General features: G+C 42.1%; 1 protein-coding gene across 1 annotated transcript; it reads left to right on the top strand.

Moving 5' to 3' along the window:
* The first annotated feature begins 15,919 nt into the window (after positions 1 to 15,919).
* On the top strand, positions 15,920 to 19,088 carry LOC124257132. Its single transcript, XM_046691122.1, has 4 exons — positions 15,920 to 15,925; positions 16,596 to 16,797; positions 18,503 to 18,582; positions 18,898 to 19,088. The coding sequence occupies exons 2-4, from the start codon at positions 16,700 to 16,702 to the stop codon at positions 19,086 to 19,088; spliced, it is 369 nt and encodes a 122-aa protein (XP_046547078.1). The 5' UTR covers positions 15,920 to 15,925; positions 16,596 to 16,699.
* The last annotated feature ends 673 nt before the right edge of the window (positions 19,089 to 19,761 follow it).

The raw sequence follows: 19,761 nt of genomic DNA, 5'->3' as shown, positions 1-19,761 counted from the left end.
GCTTGGCATTCTTTGGCAAAGAAATACTCAGTGATCGATTGGTCAGCTTCATTATTTCTGTGTGTCTGTGTACAGTTTCATTTTGTTCCATTCACTTCTACACTTAACTCTTCATTTTGAGAATTTCATTAAGCCAGTGTTTATCATTGTCATCCATACGCTGAAATGAGCGATACTGTTGCAGCTTTCGAGGAACACATGGATCGCTGCCACCAGCCAGGTTTGTTACACCTCCCTCTTACACACAACTGAGCACCGGGCACACCTGGAGTAGTCAGCCAGCTGTAGCACTTCTGAGGGTTGCTTCGAGCAATTTCTTTGCAAGATACTACGAAGTGTTTTCATGTCACCCGCATGATCTTTCATGAGTTCTTTTTAGTATCGTATTGCAATCGCAAGCTTTGACATCCTGGCTCAGCACCTTCTTTGCTTCCATTTTATGTGTAATGAGTAGTGCCGGGGAACATATCTGGGTTAAAATCAGCCTGTAACATTGTCGGAATCCGTCCTTGAGCCAAGTGGGTTGGGTCAGCTTAGCCTTTAAAATTCCTTCCAATTTATTTTTGGGTCCAATGACTTTGAGGAGCTAATTCTACTTCCATCTCGCAGACTTCGAATCCCCATCGGTTGTGGCATACCTTATGAGTACACCCTGCAGTGCGAGCTGGATTACCAATGTCCTCTCCCATTTGGAACTCAGAGAATGGCGCGAAGTGCCGACATGTTCAAGAGTACAGTCTGGGTGCCCCTGGACATTCTCTTCACATCCATGCCTTTTGCTTTCAGCCAGGCACCAGTCCAGCAGAGCTTATTCTGGAATGACGCACCGGATCGATGAACTTTGTCAGTAACAGCTCTTCAGGCGAGATGGCGCCGATTGCTGCAGGGATGCATTCTGCCCTGGCTTCTTCCTTCTGCTTGCACATTGCAATGCCTAGTTGTATCGGCCATCCATAAGCAATGTGTTCATCTCTACACGGCTCAGTACCCCTCTTCGATTAACTTCCTTCACTAACTCCACCCTTTTCTGCCATATCCTTAGGGGTAAGCGTCTAAAGTTACAGCCTTTAGCCACCTTTGTTGGAGGTCCTCTGCATACTCTGCTCCTGCATGGGGTGGAATCGTCCATGTTGGCCATAACAGTAACCTCTGCCTCGATGCATTTCCTATAGGGTGTGTCCTGTAGACCCAAGGCAAGTCCCACGCTGGGTGCTGCAAGGGGTTTGGCCCAGGTTTACTCCGTCTCGATTCTCTTTGTATAACTTCATTTCAGGTGCTAAGCAAAGTCACATGTGACACATATTTCAGTGTTATTTCTCCAGCATGCTCCCCATTTTCTCTCCCTTGGCTATCTGCAGCTGAGGGTCGTCACAGTGCTCACTGTATGTTGACCGATGCAGTCGCAGAGCTGTGTTCCATGCTTCTCGTGCCACCTTTTCATTGTCTTAATTAGTCGCATACCCTCCTGAAGTCATCTTTTGCTTGACTCTTGTTTCAGGTCATGCTTGCTCTCGTTGAAGTGGGGACGAAGCAGCCCTCACTGAAGTAGAGATGCCATCGCAGGGTCAGGGTGTTGACAGCCCCAGCGCCATCCAGCCTTGACTTGGTGACCAGGGAGAAGTCTTCTGCACTCCAACCTAGTGACTGGGTCCTGGGTATCTGGGGTGGAGAGGCACTCTTCCGGACTCTTCCTCGGATCTAAGGTGAGACCTTTGTTCCAGGGAGTATGGCCTTTTGCTGAACTGTGACTTCTGATTCCTCTTGGTCGGCTTTCATCGTGATTGTGTCGAATAGATCCAATGAGCTCTTGGAGTAATTGGTGCTAAGGTAATTTCTGAGAGATCCGCATCTCTGTGTGTTGTCACTGGCACTGGACAAGCAGGTATATGTATTAGAAATGCATTGGAAACTCAAGACATACACATGTCTTGTGCCACTGGTGTAAATCGTGAGTTGGAGCCATACACACCTACTTCGACACTTTGTCGCGTATTGACACAGGCATCACTGGGGTGAGAGTGGACATCGCTTGGTGACTTGTTGGCACTTGATTGGCTGTACACATCTACTTGTGCAGCCAATCAATTTAACGAGGGAAAGATAGGGCTTTCAATGAATAAAAAATTAACAGTTTCAATTTTCATTTTGTTGAAAAATATGGAACTTTAATGGGAATTATTTTTAGTATAAAATGCATGTATGTATATAAAAAATAGAGAAAAAAATGAAAAAAATGCTTTAATGGACTGAAAATCAGTGTCCTTTGATAGCACATGCAATAACAAAAGAGGAACACTTGATGTTTTGTCAATTTCCACCTGGTTATGGAGTTATAGACAAATTAGAATTGTGTTTTGAAATTAATTCTCATGCCCAAAATTAACACTCAAAATGCCAGAGATACAGCATGGAGTAAAAAGGAGATAAGTCAAGTTGTGCATGAGTTAGGGCTTTCAAATTTTCTGTGAGCCTTTACATAGTGTCTGGGGCTTAGTATTGATGAAGTTTTATCTAATTTGCAGACATTTAGGGTGTCCTTGATAGGCTCCAGACCACAGTTACCCCTTAACTTTTACTCATGACCCGGAAGTAAAATATGAGAATATAGTGCCTTTGTTTAAATGGGCTGTTCTGCTTTGTGCTGATTTTTTCTGTGGGTGACGCAGATAGCTTAAAATGAAAGGAAGGAGATTGTACTTTACTGCAAAATTTTTGGGTCCACAATCTACTTCATGCATTGACACCAGCCTTCCTTTGATTTGACCTCAAGTTCAAGGGCTGTCTGGTGTGTTTCTGCCCTGTAACTTCCTCGGCAGGACCATTGTTTACAGTGGATACAGCAAAATCGACATGGTCGATCCAGGCTCATATTTCTGCCGCATTAAGGACAAGTGGCAGGCTTGGCCAGCATGCAACAGGGAGAACAGCCCTACTAATCGAAGTATTAATTATGGTGCACCGGGTACGTCACTGTAGATAGCAAAGAAGGAAAATAATTGTGGTCTGAGGCCTGATATGGTGAAGGTAGTGCAAGTGTTTAATTTGCTATATGTCTGTTATTTTCAAAAATATTCACTTGAAACTTTGCATATTTAATACAGGAACATTTGAAATATGTATTGTTACGTTTTCTCAACTGAAAATATTTTTTACATTTTTATGAATTTATTTCAGTTTTCTGATTATTGTTTTGAGTGGAGTGATGGACGCATCATATTTAGGACAGATTGGTTCAATTATGGTGAATGGGCTGTATCTCATCACCGCATCGCCTTTTAGGGATGCATGTGATACCTAAAATGGCTAATATTCAAGCCTTTTCCAAAGATATAGAGCCAAGTTTGTGAAAAATTCAGTCCCCAGTGAGGAAATGGCATATGTCATATGTGGACTGAGCATGCAAGCACAGTGGGTATGGGGTATTATGGGTATTTTGCCCCATAGCCTACCAGTGGCATCACTCATGCTCAGGCTGAGTTTCCAGTACACAGGGAAAACTTCTCGACATAGGTGATTACGACATCAGCCATTTCCAGCCACACCAGTAAATGCACTCTATGTCGTGAACACCTGCCTGTTTAACCACAATAAGAAGGCGTAAATGCAGACAGAGTGGCCTGTAAACAGGGTGTGTGTAAAGGCCATGCACCTTTCCCAGATTGCCTTTTAGGCATTGAAATGATAGGAGAACAGGAAAACAAAGCGCAAAGTGATATGAAAAATACTATATCATATAATATAGTGCACTTTTATCTATATTTCCTGGGATTTTCAATTAGAATACCAAGTTAGTTGTGGATGACAGCATTTATTCACAAATCATAGCTTCTTTAGAGACATTATGATGTATTTAAACTTAAAGTTACAGTCATAATCTGCCCTTAGAAAGTAACAAAGACATACAGTTCTGCAGCATCACTCGCACATTTTCAACATTCTGAACAAGAATGCCCATGGTTTTGTTGAAATACTTGGGCATACAGGGTCTAACTGATCCTTTCTGTAGTCCTTAACTCTGAATGGCGCTCTGTTTAGACTTCAAATGTTCACATAGATCTTGCTTCCATGCTGTGTAAGCTTCCTTTCTACAACACTGGGGCTTTTTCTGGGATAGTCTTTGGGTGGGATGTGGTAGCCTCCTTTGTCCATTTGTTCAAGTGACCGCATAGTGCTCGGGCTTTGAAAGTTTCACCCCAGAATGGCTGCTACTTGTCGATTGCTGATGTCCCAGGGCCATTGGTGATCTTGTGAATTGTGGAAGAAGCCTCCCAATCATGTTCCTTTTGAAAAGTTTATATTCTTTGGGCAAAGAAATACTCAGTGATCGATTGGCAGCTCTTCACATTTCTGTGTGTCTGTGTACAGTTTCATTTGTTCCACCACTCTACACTTAACTCTACTTTGGAGAATTTCATTAAGCAAGTGTTTATCATTGTCATCCATATTGAAATGAGTGATACTGTTGCAGCCGAGGAACATGGATCGCTGCCACCAGCCGTTTGTTATTAAGCACTCTCCTCACACAACTGGAGTACTGGGCACACCTGGAGCAGTCGCCGCTGTAGTACTTGAGGGGTTGCTTCTGAGCACTCTTGGTAAGATACTACTTGAAGGAAGGGTTTCATGCCACCTGCATGATCTTTCATGAGTTCTTTTAGTATCAGGCTGCACCGTGCTTTGACATCCTTGGCTCAGCACCTTCTTTGCTTCCCATTTTATGTGTACGAGTAGTGCCGGGAACATATCTAGCAAAATCAAATTCTGTAACATTGTTTGAACTGTCCTTTGAGCCAAGTGGGTTGGGTCAGCTACCTTTGCACCTTCCACATTGTATCCAACACTTTGAGAGCTTTGTCTACTCCATCTGCAGACTCCCTGAATCCCCATCGGTTGTGGTGGTATACTTTTATGAGTACACCTTCCCAGAAAAAGTGAGCTGATTACCAATGTCCCTTCCCATTTTGAACTCAGAGAATGGAGTGAAGGCCGATGGATGTCTGCAGTACAGTCTGGGTGCCTCCTGACATTTCTTTACATCCATGCCTTTTCCTTTCTGCAGCCAGGCACCAGTCCAGCAGAGCTTTATTCTTGGAATGACGCACCGATTAGATGAACTTTGTCAGTAATAGTTTCTGCAGCGGCGATGCTGATTGCTGTGATGCATTCTGCCCCTGGCTTCTTCCTCTGCTTACATATTGTTGTCGAGTTGTATCGCATATCCATAGCAATGTTCATCCTACACGGCTCAGTACCCTCTTTCGATTAACTTCCCTTCTCACTAACTCCACCTTTCTGCCATATCCTTAGTGTTAAGTCTGAGCTAAGCAGCCTTAGCCACCTTGTTGGAGGTCCTCTGCATACTGCTCCTGCATGGGGTGGAATGTCCATGTTGGCCATCAGTAACCTCAAGCCTCGCATTTCCTATAGGTGTGGTCCTGTAGACCCAAGGTAAGTCCCATCGCTGGGTGCCGCTGGGTTTGGCCCTAGGGTTTTGCACCCGGCTCCCGATTTCTTTGTGGCTAATCCCCATTTCTAGGTGCTACAAAGTCACATGTGACAGTATTTCAGTGTTATTTTCCCAGCATGCTCCCATTTTCTCTCCTCCTGGCTATCTGCAGCCGAGGGTCGTCACAGTCACTGTATGTTGACCAGATGCAGTCGCAGAGCTGTGTTCCATGCTTCGCCACCTTTTCATTGTCGACCAGTCGCATACCCTCCAAGTCATCTCTTTGCTTGACTCTTGCTTTCAGGTCATGCTTGCTCGTTGGAAGTGGACGCGAGCAGCCTCACTGAAGTAGAGATGCCATCGCAGTCAGGGTGTTGACAGCCCAGTGCCATCCAGCCTGACTTGGCGACCAGGGAGAAGTCTTCTGCACTCCAACCTGAAGGACTGTCCTTGGGTATCTGGGGTGGAGAGGCACCCTCTGACTCTTCCTGATTCAAGGTGTGAGACCTTGTTCCAGGGAGTATGGCCTTTTGCTGAACTGTGACTTGATTCTCTTTGCGGTCATTTCTTCATCGTGGATTGTACTGTGTCAATAGAACTAATGAGCTCTGAGCACAGCATGTTCTTATATATCCCATCTCTGTGTGTTGTCACTGGCAATCGACAAGCAGGTATATGTATTAGAAAATGTATTGGAAACTCAAGACATACACATGTCTTGTGCCACTGGTGTAAATCGCAGTTGAGCTATACACACCTTACTGACACTTTGTCGCTGGTGACAATAGGTGTCAGGTGAGAGTGGACAGCCATGAGACTTCATGCTGCACTTGATTGGTTGTACACATCTACTGCAGTAGCCAATCAATTTAACGAGGAAAAGATAGGGCTTTAAATGAATAAAAATTAACAGTTTCACTTTCATTTTGCTGAAAATATGAACTTTAATGGAATTATTTTAGTATAAAATGCATGTATGTATATAAAAATAGAGAAAAAAATGAAAAAAATGCTTTAATGGACTGAAACCAGTGTCCCTTTGATAGCACACATGCAATAACAAAAGAGGAACACTTGATGTTTTTGTCAATTTCCACCTGGTTATGGAGTTATAGACAAATTAGAATTGTGTTTGAAATTAATTCATGCCCAAAAATTAACACTCAAATGCCAGAGATACAGCATGGAGTAAAAGGGAGTATAAGCTCAAGTTGTGCATGAGTTAGGGCTTGGGAATTTCTGTGAGCCTTACATAGTGTCTGGGCTTTAGTATTGATGAAGTTTTATCTAATTTGCAGACATTTAGGGTGTCCTGATAGGCCCTCAGACCACAGTTACCCCTTAACTTTTACCATGACCCGAAGTAAAATATGAGAATATAGTGCCTTGTTTAAATGGGCTGTTCTGCTTGTGCTGATTTTTCAGGGTGACTTGTGATAGCTTAAATGAAAGGTAAGACATTGTACTTTTACTGCAAAATTTTGGGTCCACAATCTCACTGGTAGATGACACCAGCCTTCCTTGATTTGACCCCCAAGTTCAAGGCTGTCTGGTGGTTTCGCCTCCTGTAACTCTCCGTGACCATTGTTTACAGTGGATACAGCAAAATCGACATGGTCGATCCAGGCTCATATTTTGCCGATTAAGTGACAAGTGGCAGGTTGGTCCAGCATGCAACAGGAGAACAGCCTACGACCGATATTAATTATGGTGCACTGGCATGTCACTGTAGATAGCAAAGAAGGAAAATAATTGTGGTCTGAGGCCTGATATGGTGAAGGTAGTGCAAGTAAGTGTTTAATTTCCATATATGTCTGTTATTTTTCAAAAATATTCACTTGAAACTTTTGCATATTTACTGCCAGGAACATTTGAAATATGTATATATGTGTTTTCAACTGAAAATATTTTTTTTACATTTTTTATGAATTTATTTCAGTTTTCTGATTGCATATTGTTTTAGTGGAGTGAGCGGACGCATCATATTTAGGACAGATTGGTCAATTATGGTGAATGTATGTATCTCTACGCCGCACGTGCCTTTAGATGCATGTGATACCTAAAATGGCTAATATTCAAGCCTTTTTCCAAAGATATAGAGCCAAGTTTAGAAAATTCAGTCCTCAGTGAGGAAATGGCATATGTCATATGTGGACTGGAGCATGTAAGCACAGTGGGTATGGGGTATTGCGGCATTTTTGCCCCCATAGCCTACCAGTCAGTACTACTCATGCTCACAGGCTGAGTTTTTATAGTACACAGGAAAAACTTCGACATAGGTGATTACTTAAGATCAGCCATTTGTGCCACAACAGTAAATGCATCTATGTCGAACACCTGTCTGTTGAACCACACAGCATAAATGGTAGACAGAGTGGCCTGTGTAAACAGGGGTGTGTGTAAAGGCCATGCACCTTTCCCCAGATTGCCTTTGGCATTGAAGTTATAGGAGAACAGAAAACAAAGGCAAGTATATGAAAAATACTATATCATATAATATAGTAAAATTTTATTCATATTTCCTGATTTTCACCACAGTCACAGTTAGTTGTGACACAGCATTTATTCACAACACATAGCTTTAGAGACATTATGATGTATTTAAACTTCTAAAGTTAAACAGTATCTGTCTTCTTAGCAAGTAATTAGACATACAGTTCTGCAGCATCACTGCACATTTTCAATATTTTTGAATAAGAATGTTCATGGTTTTGCTGAAACACGGTACAGGGTCTAACTGACCCCTTTCTGTAGTCCTTAACTCTGCTTGTCAGTCTTGTTTAGACTTCAAATGTTCATACAGATCTTGCTTCCATGCTGTGTGTAAGTTTCCTTTCACAACACTGGGGCTTTTCTGATAGTCTTTGTGATAGGTAGCCTCCCTTGTCCATTTGTTCAAGTGACCGCACAGCTCGGCTTCTTGAAAGTTTCCTCACCCCAGAATGGTCGCGACTTGTCGATTGCTGGATGTCCCAGGGCCATTGTTGAGCTTCCGTGAATTGTAGAAGCAGCCCTCCCAATCATGTTCCTTGAAAAGTTTACCTTTGGCAAAGAAATACTCCAGTGATCGATTGGCAGCTCTACATTTCTGTGTGTCTGTGTACAGTTTCATTTGTTCCACCACTTCTACACTTAACTTCATTTTGAGAATTTCATTAAGCAAGTGTTTACTATCATTGTCATCCATATTGAAATGAGTGATACTGTTGCAGCCGAGGAACATGGATCGCTGCCACCAGCTGTTTGTTACACCTCCTCTACACAATAACTGAGTACCGCACACCTGAGCAGTCGCTGTAGCACTTGAGGGTTGCTTCGAGCACCTTGGTAAGATACTAATGGCAGCGTTTCTCATGTCACCTGCATGATCTTTCATGAGTTCTTTTAGTATCAGGCTGCACCGTGCTTTGACATCCTGGCTCAGCACCTTCTTTGCTTCCATTTTATGTGTACGAAGTAGTGCCGGGAACATATCTGCTAAAATCAGCTCTGTAACATTGTCGGAACTGTCCTTGAGCCAAGGGGTTGGGTCAGCTAGCCTTTGCACCTTCCACATTGGGTCCAACACTTTGAGAGAGCTTTGTCTACTCCATCTGCAGACTTCGAATCCCCATCGGTTGTGGCATACTTCTCTTATGAGTACACCTCTGTAGTGCTGAGCTGATTACCAATGTGTCCTCTCCCCATTTTGAACTCAGAGAATGGCGCAAGGCTTCCATGCATGTTCGGTGAGTACAGTCTGGGTGCCCTGACATTTCACATCCATGCCTTTTTTTGCTTTCAGGCCAGGCACCAGTCCAGCAGAGCTTATTCTGAAATGACGACCTATCGATGAACTTCTTTGTCAGTAATAGTTTCAAGCATGCATGCCGACAGTTTGTGATGCATTCTGCCCCTGGCTTCTTCCTGCTTGCTATTGTTGTCGAGTTGTATCGGCCATCCATAGCAATGTTCATCTCACATACCGCCTAGTACCCTCTTTCGATTTAATCCTCCTCTTCACTAACTCCACCTTTTCTGCCATATCCTTAGTGTTAAGTTCAGTTACAGCCTTTAGCCGCACCTTGTTGGAGGTCCCTCTGCATACCTGCTCCTGCATGTAGTGGAAATGTCCATGTTGGCCCATCAGTAACCTCGGCCTCAGATATTTCCTATAGGTGTCCCTGTGAGACCCAAGGCAAGTCCCATTGCTGGTGCTGCTGGGTTTGGCCCAGGTTTACCTTGTCTCTGATTTCTTTGTATAACTTCATTTCAGGTGCTAAGCAAAGTCACATGACACATTTCAGTGTTATTTTCCAGCATGCTCCCCATTTTCTCTCCTTTGGCTATCTGCAGCTGAGGGTCGCCTTCAGCTCACTGCATGTTGACCGATGCAGCTCGCAGAGCTGTGTTCCATGCTTCGCCACCTTTTCATTGCTCGACTAGTCAGTCGATAATTCTCCAAGCCATCTTTGCTTGACTCTTTTGTTTCAGGTCATGCTTCTGCTCGCTGGAAGTGGGACAGACGCAGCCCTACCTGAAGCAGAGATGCCATCGCGAGTCCAGGGTGCTGATACAGCCCAGTGCCATCCAGCCCTTGACTCTGGCACCAGGAGTAAGTCTCTCTGCACTCAACCTAGTGACTGTCCTGGGGTATCTGGGGTGGAGAGGCACTTTCCCGTACTCTTCCGGGATTCAAGGGGTGAGACCTTTGTTCCAGGGAGTATGGCCTTTGCTGAACTGTGACTTGATTCTCTTTAAGGGCAGCTTTCATCGTGGATTGTGTCAATTGAGAACTAATGAGCTCTGAGCACAGCATGTACTTATATATCCCATCTCTGTGTGTTGTCACTGGCACTGACAAGCAGGTATATGTATTAGAAAATGTATTGGAAAACTCAAGACATGTACACATGTCTTGTGCCACTGGTGTAAATCGCAGTTGAGCCATATTACACCTACTGACACTTTGTCGCTAGACATTGGCCAGGTGTGTCAGGTGAGAGTGGACACGCTTTGGTGACTTTGCTGCACTTGATTGGCTGTACACATCTACTTGTGCAGCCAATCAATTTAACGAGGAAAGATAGGGCTTTCTAATGAATAAAAATTAACAGTTTCAAATTTTCATTTTGTTGAAAAATATGAACTTTAATGGAATTATTTTAGTATAAAAAATGCATGTATGTATATAAAAATAGAGAAAAAAATGAAATCCTTTTGATAGCACATGCAATAACAAAAGAGGAACACTTGATGTTTTTGTCAATTTCCACCTGGTTATGGAGTTATAGACAAATTAGAATTGTGTTTGAAATTAATTCATGCCCAAAATTAACACTCAAATGCCAGAGATACAGCATGGAGTAAAAGGAGTATAAGTCAAGTTGTGTATGAGTTAGGGCTTTCAAATTTTCTGTGAGCCTTACATAGTGTCTGGGCTTAGTATTGATTAAGTTTTATTTAATTTGCAGACATTTAGGTGTCCTGATAGGCCTCAGACCACAGTTACCCCTTAACTTTTACCATGACCCGGAAGTAAAATATGAGAATATAGTGCCTTGTTTAAATGGGCTGTTCTGCTTTGTGCTGATTTTTCAGGGTGACTTGTGATAGCTTAAATGAAAGGTAAGACATTGTACTTTACTGCAAAATTTTTGGGGTCCACAATCTACTCATGGTATTGACACCAGCCTTCCCTTTGATTTGACCCCAAGTTCAAGGCTGTCTGGTGTGTTTCGCCTCGTAACTTCCGGTGACCATTGTTTACAGTGGATACAGCAAAATCGACATGGTCGATCCAGGCTCATATTTTGCCGATTAAGTGACAAGTGGCAGGTTGGCCAGCATGCAACAGGAGAACAGCCTACGACCGATATTAATTATGGTGCACTGGCATGTCACTGTAGATAGCAAAGAAGGAAAATAATTGTGGTCTGAGGCCTGATATGGTGAAGGTAGTGCAAGTGTTTAATTTGCTATATGTCTGTTATTTTTCAAAATATTCACTTGAAACTTTGCATATTTACTGCCAGGAACATTTGAAATATGTATACATGTGTTTTCAACTGAAAATATTTTTTTTTTTACATTTTTTATGAATTTATTTCAGTTTTCTGATTGCATATTGTTTTAGTGAGTGAGCGGACGCATCATATTTAGACAGATTGGTTCAATTATGGTGAATGTATGTATCTCTACGCCGCACGTGCCTTTTAGATGCATGTGATACCTAAAATGGCTAATATTCAAGCCTTTTTCCAAAGATATAGAGCCAAGTTTGTGAAAAATTCAGTCCTCAGTGAGGAAAATGGCATATGTCATATGTGGACTGGAGCATGCAAGCACAGTGGGTATGGGGTATTGCGGTATTTTTGCCCCATAGCCTACCAGTGGCGTACTACTCATGCTCACAGGCTGAGTTTTATAGTACACAGGGAAAACTTCGACATAGGTGATTACGACATCAGCCATTTGTGCCACAACAGTAAATGCACTCTATGTCGAACACCTGTCTGCTGAACCACACAGCATAAATGCAGACAGAGTGGCCTGTGTAAACAGGGGTGTGTAAAGGCCATGCACCTTTCCCAGATTGCCTTTTGGCATTGAAGTTATAGGAGAACAGAAAACAAAGGCAAAGTATATGAAAAATACTATATCATATAATATAGTAAAATTTTATTCATATTTCCTGATTTTCACCACAGTCACAGTTAGTTGTGACATAGCATTTATTCACAACACATAGCTTTAGAGACATTATGATGTATTTAAACTTAAAGTTAAACAGTATCTGTCTTTAGCAAGTAATTAGGACATACAGTTCTGCAGCATCACTGCACATTTTCAATATTTTGAATAAGAATGTTCATGGTTTTGCTGAAACACGGTACAGGGTCTAACTGACCCTTTCTGTAGTCCCAACTCTGCTTGTCAGTCTGTTTAGACTTCAAATGTTCACAGATCTTGCTTCCATGCTGTGTAAGTTTCCTTTCACAACACTGGGGCTTTTCTGATAGTCTTTGTGATAGGTAGCCTCCTTGTCCATTTGTTCAAGTGACCGCACAGCCTCGGCTTGAAAGTTTCACCCCAGAATGGTCGCACTTGTCGATTGCTGATGTCCCAGGGCCATTGTTGAGCCTGTGAATTGTAGAAGAAGCCCTCCCAATCATGTTCCTTGAAAAGTTTACATTCTTTGGCAAAGAAATACTCAGTGATCGATTGGCAGCTTCACATTTCTGTGTGTCTGTGTACAGTTTCATTTGTTCCACCACTTCTACACTTAACTTCATTTTGAGAATTTCATTAAGCAAGTGTTTATCATTGTCATCCATATTGAAATGAGTGATACTGTTGCAGCCGAGGAACATGGATCGCTGCCACCAGCTGTTTGTTACACCTCCTCTACACACAACTGAGTACCGGGCACACCTGGAGCAGCCGCTGTAGCACTTGAGGGTTGCTTCGGAGCACTCTTGGTAAGATACTACGGCGTTTTCATGTCACCTGCATGATCTTCATGAGTTCTTTTAGTATCAGGCTGCACCGCGGCTTTGACATCCTGGCTCAGCACCTTCTTTGCTTCCATTTTATGTGTACGAGTAGTGCCGGGGAACATATCTGCGTTAAAATCAGCTCTGTAACATTGTCGGAACTGTCCTTGAGCCAAGTGGGTTGGGTCAGCTAGCCTTTGCACCTTCCACATTGGGTCCAACACTTTGAGAGCTTTGTCTACTCCATCTGCAGACTTCGAATCCCCATCGGTTGTGGCATACTTTTATGAGTACACCCTGTAGTGTGCGAGCTGATTACCAATGTCCTCTCCCATTTTGAACTCAGAGAATGGCGGAAGGCCGGCATGTTCGCGAGTACAGTCTGGGTGCCCCCTGACATTTCACATCCATGCCTTTTGCTTTCAGCCAGGCACCAGTCCAGCAGAGCTTATTCTGGAATGACGACCGACGATGAACTTCTTGTCAGTAACAGTTTCAAGGCGCTTATGCCGATTGCTTGTGATGCATTCTGCCCTGGCTTCTTCCTGCTTGCTATTGTTGTCGAAGTTGTATCGCCATCCATAGCAATGTTCATCCTACACGGCTCAGTACCCCTCTTCGATTAACTTCCCTTCACTAACTCCACCTTTCTGCCATATCCTTAGTGTTAAGTTCAGTTACAGCCTTAGCCACCTTGTTGGAGGTCCTCTGCATACTGCTCCTGCATGGGGTGGAATGTCCATGTTGGCCATCAGTAACCTCGCCTCGTGATTTCCTATAGGTGTGTCCTGTAGACCCAAGGCAAGTCCCATCGTTGGGTGCTGCTGGGTTTGGCCCAGGTTTACCCGCCTCGATTTCTTTGTATAACTTCATTTCAGGTGCTACAAAGTCACATGTGACACATTTCAGTGTTATTTTCCAGCATGCTCCCCATTTTCTCTCCTTGGCTATCTGCAGCTGAGGGTCGCCACAGTCACTGTATGTTGACCGATGCAGTCGCAGAGCTGTGTTCCATGCTTCGCCACCTTTTCATTGTCGACTAGTCGCATACCCTCCAAGTCATCTTTGCTTGACTCTTGTTTCAGGTCATGCTTGCTCGCTGAAGTGGGACGCAGCAGCCTCACTGAAGTAGAGATGCCATCGCAGTCAGGTGTTGACAGCCCAGTGCCATCCAGCCTTGACTTGGTGACCAGGGAGAAGTCTTCTGCACTCAACCTAGTGACTGTCCTGGGTATCTGGGGTGGAGAGGCACTTTCCTCGACTCTTCCGATTCAAGGGTGAGACCTTTGTTCCAGGGAGTATGGCCTTTGCTGAACTGTGACTTGATTCTCCTTGCGGTCGCTTTCATCGCGATTGTGTCGAATAGAACTAATGAGCTCTGAGCACAGCATGTACTTATATATCCCATCTCTGTGTGTTGTCACTGGCACTGACAAGCAGGTATATGTATTAGAAAAATGTATTGGAAACTCAAGACATACACATGTCTTGTGCCACTGGTGTAAATCGCAGTTGAGCCATACACACCTACTGACACTTTGTCGCAGATTGGCCAGGTGTCAGGTGAGAGTGGACACGCTTTGGTGACTTCAAGTTGCACTTGATTGGCTGTACACATCTACTCTGTGCAGCCAATCAATTTAACGAGGAAAGATAGGGCTTTCTAATGAATAAAAATTAACAGTTTCAATTTTCATTTTGTTGAAAAATATGAACTTTAATGGAATTATTTTAGTATAAAATGCATGTATGTATGTAAAAATAGAGAAAAAAATGAAAAAAAATGCTTTAATGGACTGAAACCAGTGTCCTTTGATAGCACATGCAATAACAAAAGAGGAACACTTGATGTTTTTGTCAATTTCCACCTGGTTATGGAGTTATAGACAAATTAGAATTGTGTTTGAAATTAATTCATGCCCAAAATTAACACTCAAATGCCAGAGATACAGCATGGAGTAAAAGGAGTATAAGTCAAGTTGTGTATGAGTTAGGGCTTTCTAAATTTTCTGTGAGCCTTACATAGTGTCTGGGCTTAGTATTGATGAAGTTTTATCTAATTTGCAGACATTTAGGTGTCCTGATAGGCCTCAGACCACAGTTACCCCTTTAACTTTTACCATGACCCGGAAGTAAAATATGAGAATATAGTGCCTTGTTTAAATGGGCTGTTCTGTTTGTGCTGATTTTTCAGGGTGACTTGTGATAGCTTAAATGAAAGGTAAGACATTGTACTTTACTGCAAAATTTTTGGGTCCACAATCTACTCATGGTATTGACACCAGCCTTCCTTTGATTTGACCCCAAGTTCAAGGCTGTCTGGTGTGTTTCGCCTCAGAACTTCCGTGACCATTGTTTACAGTGGATACAGCAAAAATCGCATAGCATACGTCGATCCAGGCTCATATATTTTGCCGATTAAGGATAAGTGGCAGGTTGGCCAGCATGCAACAGGAGAACAGCCTACTACCGATATTAATTATGGTGCACTGGCATGTCACTGTAGATAGCAAAGAAGGAAAATAATTGTGGTCTGAGGCCAAATGCGGAAGTTGGTCACGCGACAGGCAGGCGGAAGTTGCGGCGTACGCATAAAACTTCTATGTGGAAAAGAAACCCGCCCGTGATATTGAAATGTGATGATAATGTTTAACAAAAATCGCTTCCTCATCAATTAAAGTGCAAACTTAGATGTTAGATGTTAATAATGTTTAAATATATGACGAACTGGTATAAGTCTTACTTGATAATAACAATCGAAATTATAATTCGCTTCCGTGAAATGGTATAAGTTTAAGTTCTCTGTCAAAAGTGTAGTCAAAATGGAAGCAGCTGATCAATAGACGATTTCTGGTTGATAGGAAGACGAAATTTTACAATGTTACCCCTAACTGGTGCTGGGGCGGTGCATTTGTATATTAGTCATAACCCGCTTTGCTGGGAAAAGTGCATCGGAAGAAATACATTATGAAGAGTTGTCAAAGAAACCGCGGCCCATATTTCTGTAAGCATTTGAATTTGAGTAAACTTACATTTGTACAATCATTCCAGGGTGTCATGAAAAACAGCTTATGTTTATATGATTAAGCAATCAGCTGGAATGCAGTTTATCGGGCGCTCCGATGACCTCCAGTGCCACTCAGATCTCATTACGATCCTTAGGCTTAGCGGGGTTGGGATCGCTTTCACTCTTACCAGGGTACGGCACGTGCAAGGTACGAGGCCATCGGTTTGATTCGGGTTAGGTATATGAGATAAATGACAACAAGAGCCAAACCTTACAGTGGTTAATAACATGGAAAAAAATAACCATACTCTTTGCATGAACAAAACTGTCATTTTATGACAAGATAGAAATGACAGTATGAAAACCCAAAACTCTGAATTTTCGGATTGCATAATAAAGCAGCATTACTGTATACCAAACCGAAGGCAAAATAGAGCAGTTCTAATAATACCGCGGTTTACTGTTTTACCCCTTGGGTCTTACCATATCAGAGTAATCCGATACTATCCATTTGGATTAAAACTCATTTCATCTAAAGCATCCGTCAGTGCAGTACTCCCAAACTATCCCCCAAAAGTTTCAAACAGCTACCAGTAATAGAGCTTCAGTATCAGTGCCACTATTTGATCTCATATTTTTACTGATGTATTTATTTCTTTGGTTAAAGATGATAAGCGGTTTGCAGCCCCATCTCCAGGTCTCATCAACTGTTCCTGGTACTCAAACCAGGCTTGCTGCAAGCGCACAGAGGTGACATCAGTGTTCTCCAGCATGTATCCCCTTCATCAGGCCCCCAAGATATGCCGCTTCCAGATGAACTATCTAATGTGCTACTTCTGTAGCCCAGACCAGTACCTCTTTTACAGGGAGTAAGTCACTGATGCCCCGTTTCTTTGATTATCCACTAATGCCTCACAAATTTACAAACTGTAATGACCCGTGAAGATCTGGATTAGAATTGATCTTCAGTAACCCATGCTTGTTGTTGTAAGAGGTGACTAATGGGATCGGGTGGTCAGACTGCTGACTTGGTTGACACATGTCATCGGTTCCCAGTTATGTAGATCGATTCTCATGCTGTTGATCACTGGATTGTCTGGTCCAGATTTGAATATCTCCAAACCGGAGTCATATAGCTGGAATATTGCTTGAGTGAGGCATAAAAACTAAACACACTACAACCTGTGTGATACTCAGTTGGCTTACTCATGTATTGATTCATTCTGTAGTGATTTTAAGAAAGTACTGTCAATAAGGTTTTACATTAATCAAGGCATATAATTAGAACAGCTAGCATTACCTTTACCACCTGCCAAGCAAAATAGCAGATTGGGTCTGGTTGGGTTCAAATTCAGCTTCAGCAATCCATGCTTGCTCATAAAAGTCACACTCGTGAAGATCCGGGTTAGGAATTGGTCTTCAGTAACCCATGCTTGTAAGTGAAGAGGCTAATTGACAGGCTCTGGTGGTCAGGCCAGCTGGCTTCTAGTTGACACATGTCATCATATCCCAGTTGCATAGATCGATCCTTATGATGTTGATCACTGGATTGTCTGGTCCAGACTCGATGATTTACAGACTGCTGTCATATAGCTGGAATATTGTTAAGTGGGGAGTTAACTTTATCAACAAACCAACCAACGCAAGAGTGACACAGGAGATTGGGTGGGCAGATTTCTTGACTTGGTTCATGCAAGTCATCGTGTCCTGGTTGTGAAGTTTGCAAAACTGGAACAAAATAAAACATGCTAAGGGACAAAAGTGCCAATAAATTTTAGCTTTTGTCTTATTCGGATGTATTGTATTTGTCTGTCCAGTTTTTGAAGGACAATGTCCTGTTTGTGGCATGGAACATTCCCTTGACAAACCCTGCTATTCTTTACACAGTTAGCTATTACTGACTGACTGAGTTTGGTTTACGCTGATTTTAGCAATATTCCAGCAACATCACGGCGGGGACACCAGAAATGGGCTTCACACATTGTGCCCACGTGGGGATTCAAACCCGGTCTTCGGCGTAGACGAGCCAGCGCTTTAACCATTAGGCCACCCCACCGCTGAAGTTAGCTATTAAGGAAATGATGTGATAAGAACACTTTGGCCACATTGGATATGCATAATTGAATTTCTACAAATCAGTATTTTTTAAATGAAAATTTGTTTAAATCAATATTTATGAGTTGTAGATAAAGACACAACATATACATATGAATAAACAATAAAATAACATTTAATTATATCAAACAAATTGTTTCTCCAACTTTATGTTTCACCATTTCTAAAGAGGTGTCCTTTTGAAATCAAACGTATTCATAAAATTATTAATGAAATCTTTAATTGCTTACTCTGTGCCAGAGTTTGTAGAAATCTTAGTTGGTCTATAATTAGTGATTAGTTTAAACCACAATTTGATTATTTTCTCATAGTTTGATCATTCTATTTTTACATAGAAATGGATAAATAAAAGACAGTTGTATTGATGCATATTATTCCCATTGTCACCGGTGAGAATTTTTAGCATGAATCAAGTCGAGTTTACATATTATGTTTCTGACCCTACTTTGTTCATTCCAGCAAGTTGATGGTGTGTTCTGAGTACTGTGATTCACTGTATGAAGACTGCAAGACAGCCTCCTTTGAAGGGGACACTATCGGTAAGTGCCCTGGATTTACAAACGCAAAACATTGAGTCCATATTGGAACCGCCATGTTCATTCACTCTCTGAATCCCCGCGGATTCAAAAATACTTACACCCTATAAATTCTGAAATTTTCCATATGGTCCACCTGTCAATCTTTGTGTAAAGGAGTTTGTCAGATCTTCATATATTCCGCCATATGGCTGGAATATTGCTGAGTGCGTCATAAAACTACACTCACTCACTAATAGATTAAAAGATGTTAATTTATTGATATTGACTTTCCTGTTCTAAGGAACCTTTAACATTGTGTATTTTCCTTGTTTTCAGGCTACAAGTATCAAAATGGAACAGCTTTCTGTGAAGCCCAAAACTTCCAAGTGGTTGAAGGCACCAACTGCTTCGAGTATGACCCCACTGTGTTTGACATCGCGACAAGGATGTCACAGTCGTCTATTGTTACGGTCTCTCTCGTCTTCATCGTTCACTTCCTCTTCCACAGTTTCAAGAGACTGCTATGAAGTGTGTAGGAGTAGAGACACTGAACTATCAGCAGAAGAGTGTTGCAAGCAATAGAACAAACTAAGCTGTTCAATCATGTTTCTTCATTCAGAGGTTGTTTGTGTAAGGGATCTTTGAAGAAAGGGCCTAGAACTTCAGATGATCACATTTACAAATAGTTAGCTGAATGATAAAATCTACTTCTGAAAACTGATATAAATGTACATGTAAATATATGTTTGTGAGGTTTACAGTGACTTGAGGTTCAGTAGTAGTAGTGACACAGAGTGGGCTGGACAGATATGTCTCACTTCCAGTAGAGTTCATCTTTAAATATCCGCAAACTAAAATGTTTATGCCTCATTTCAAGTCATGTGTTTTTATTCAGCAAGTTAGTGCAACCAGATTATGGACTTATGACAGACAATGGAGAAATAAACAGTGCATTTAGTTGGACCAAAAATGTGAAAACGTAAGCAAACTATTAAAACTGAGACATTCCTTGTTACTAAGATTGATTTATGAGTCTATATAGCGAGTTGTAAAGAACATCCGACGACATGACCTGGTTCAATCCCAATATTGTGGTGAATCTGTTATTGCATGACACAATCGTATCATGTTTATGTGGTTTCCTAGAATTATGAGACTTTCCACTTTATGAAGTCTGATTTTTGGTAGAAAGGCTTTGGA

Source organism: Haliotis rubra, unplaced genomic scaffold (assembly GCF_003918875.1).
Source record: "Haliotis rubra isolate DU_JTF1 unplaced genomic scaffold, ASM391887v1 Scf65, whole genome shotgun sequence".
Taxonomy (NCBI): Eukaryota; Metazoa; Mollusca; class Gastropoda; order Lepetellida; family Haliotidae; genus Haliotis; species Haliotis rubra.
The sequence above is the reverse complement of the archived record's forward strand: the minus strand, read 5'-3'. Positions and strand labels throughout refer to the sequence as shown.

What these genes read in the sequence shown, in the direction of transcription:
- LOC124257132 (XM_046691122.1), top strand. Translation starts at nt 16,700, where the DNA reads ATGTATCCCCTTCATCAGGCCCCCAAGATATGCCGCTTCCAGATGAAC. An exon ending in CAGTACCTCTTTTACAGGGA is followed by an intron (nt 16,798 to 18,502) that starts GTAAGTCACTGA and finishes TGTTCATTCCAG; the next exon opens with CAAGTTGATGGTGTGTTCTG. An exon ending in CTTTGAAGGGGACACTATCG is followed by an intron (nt 18,583 to 18,897) that starts GTAAGTGCCCTG and finishes CCTTGTTTTCAG; the next exon opens with GCTACAAGTATCAAAATGGA.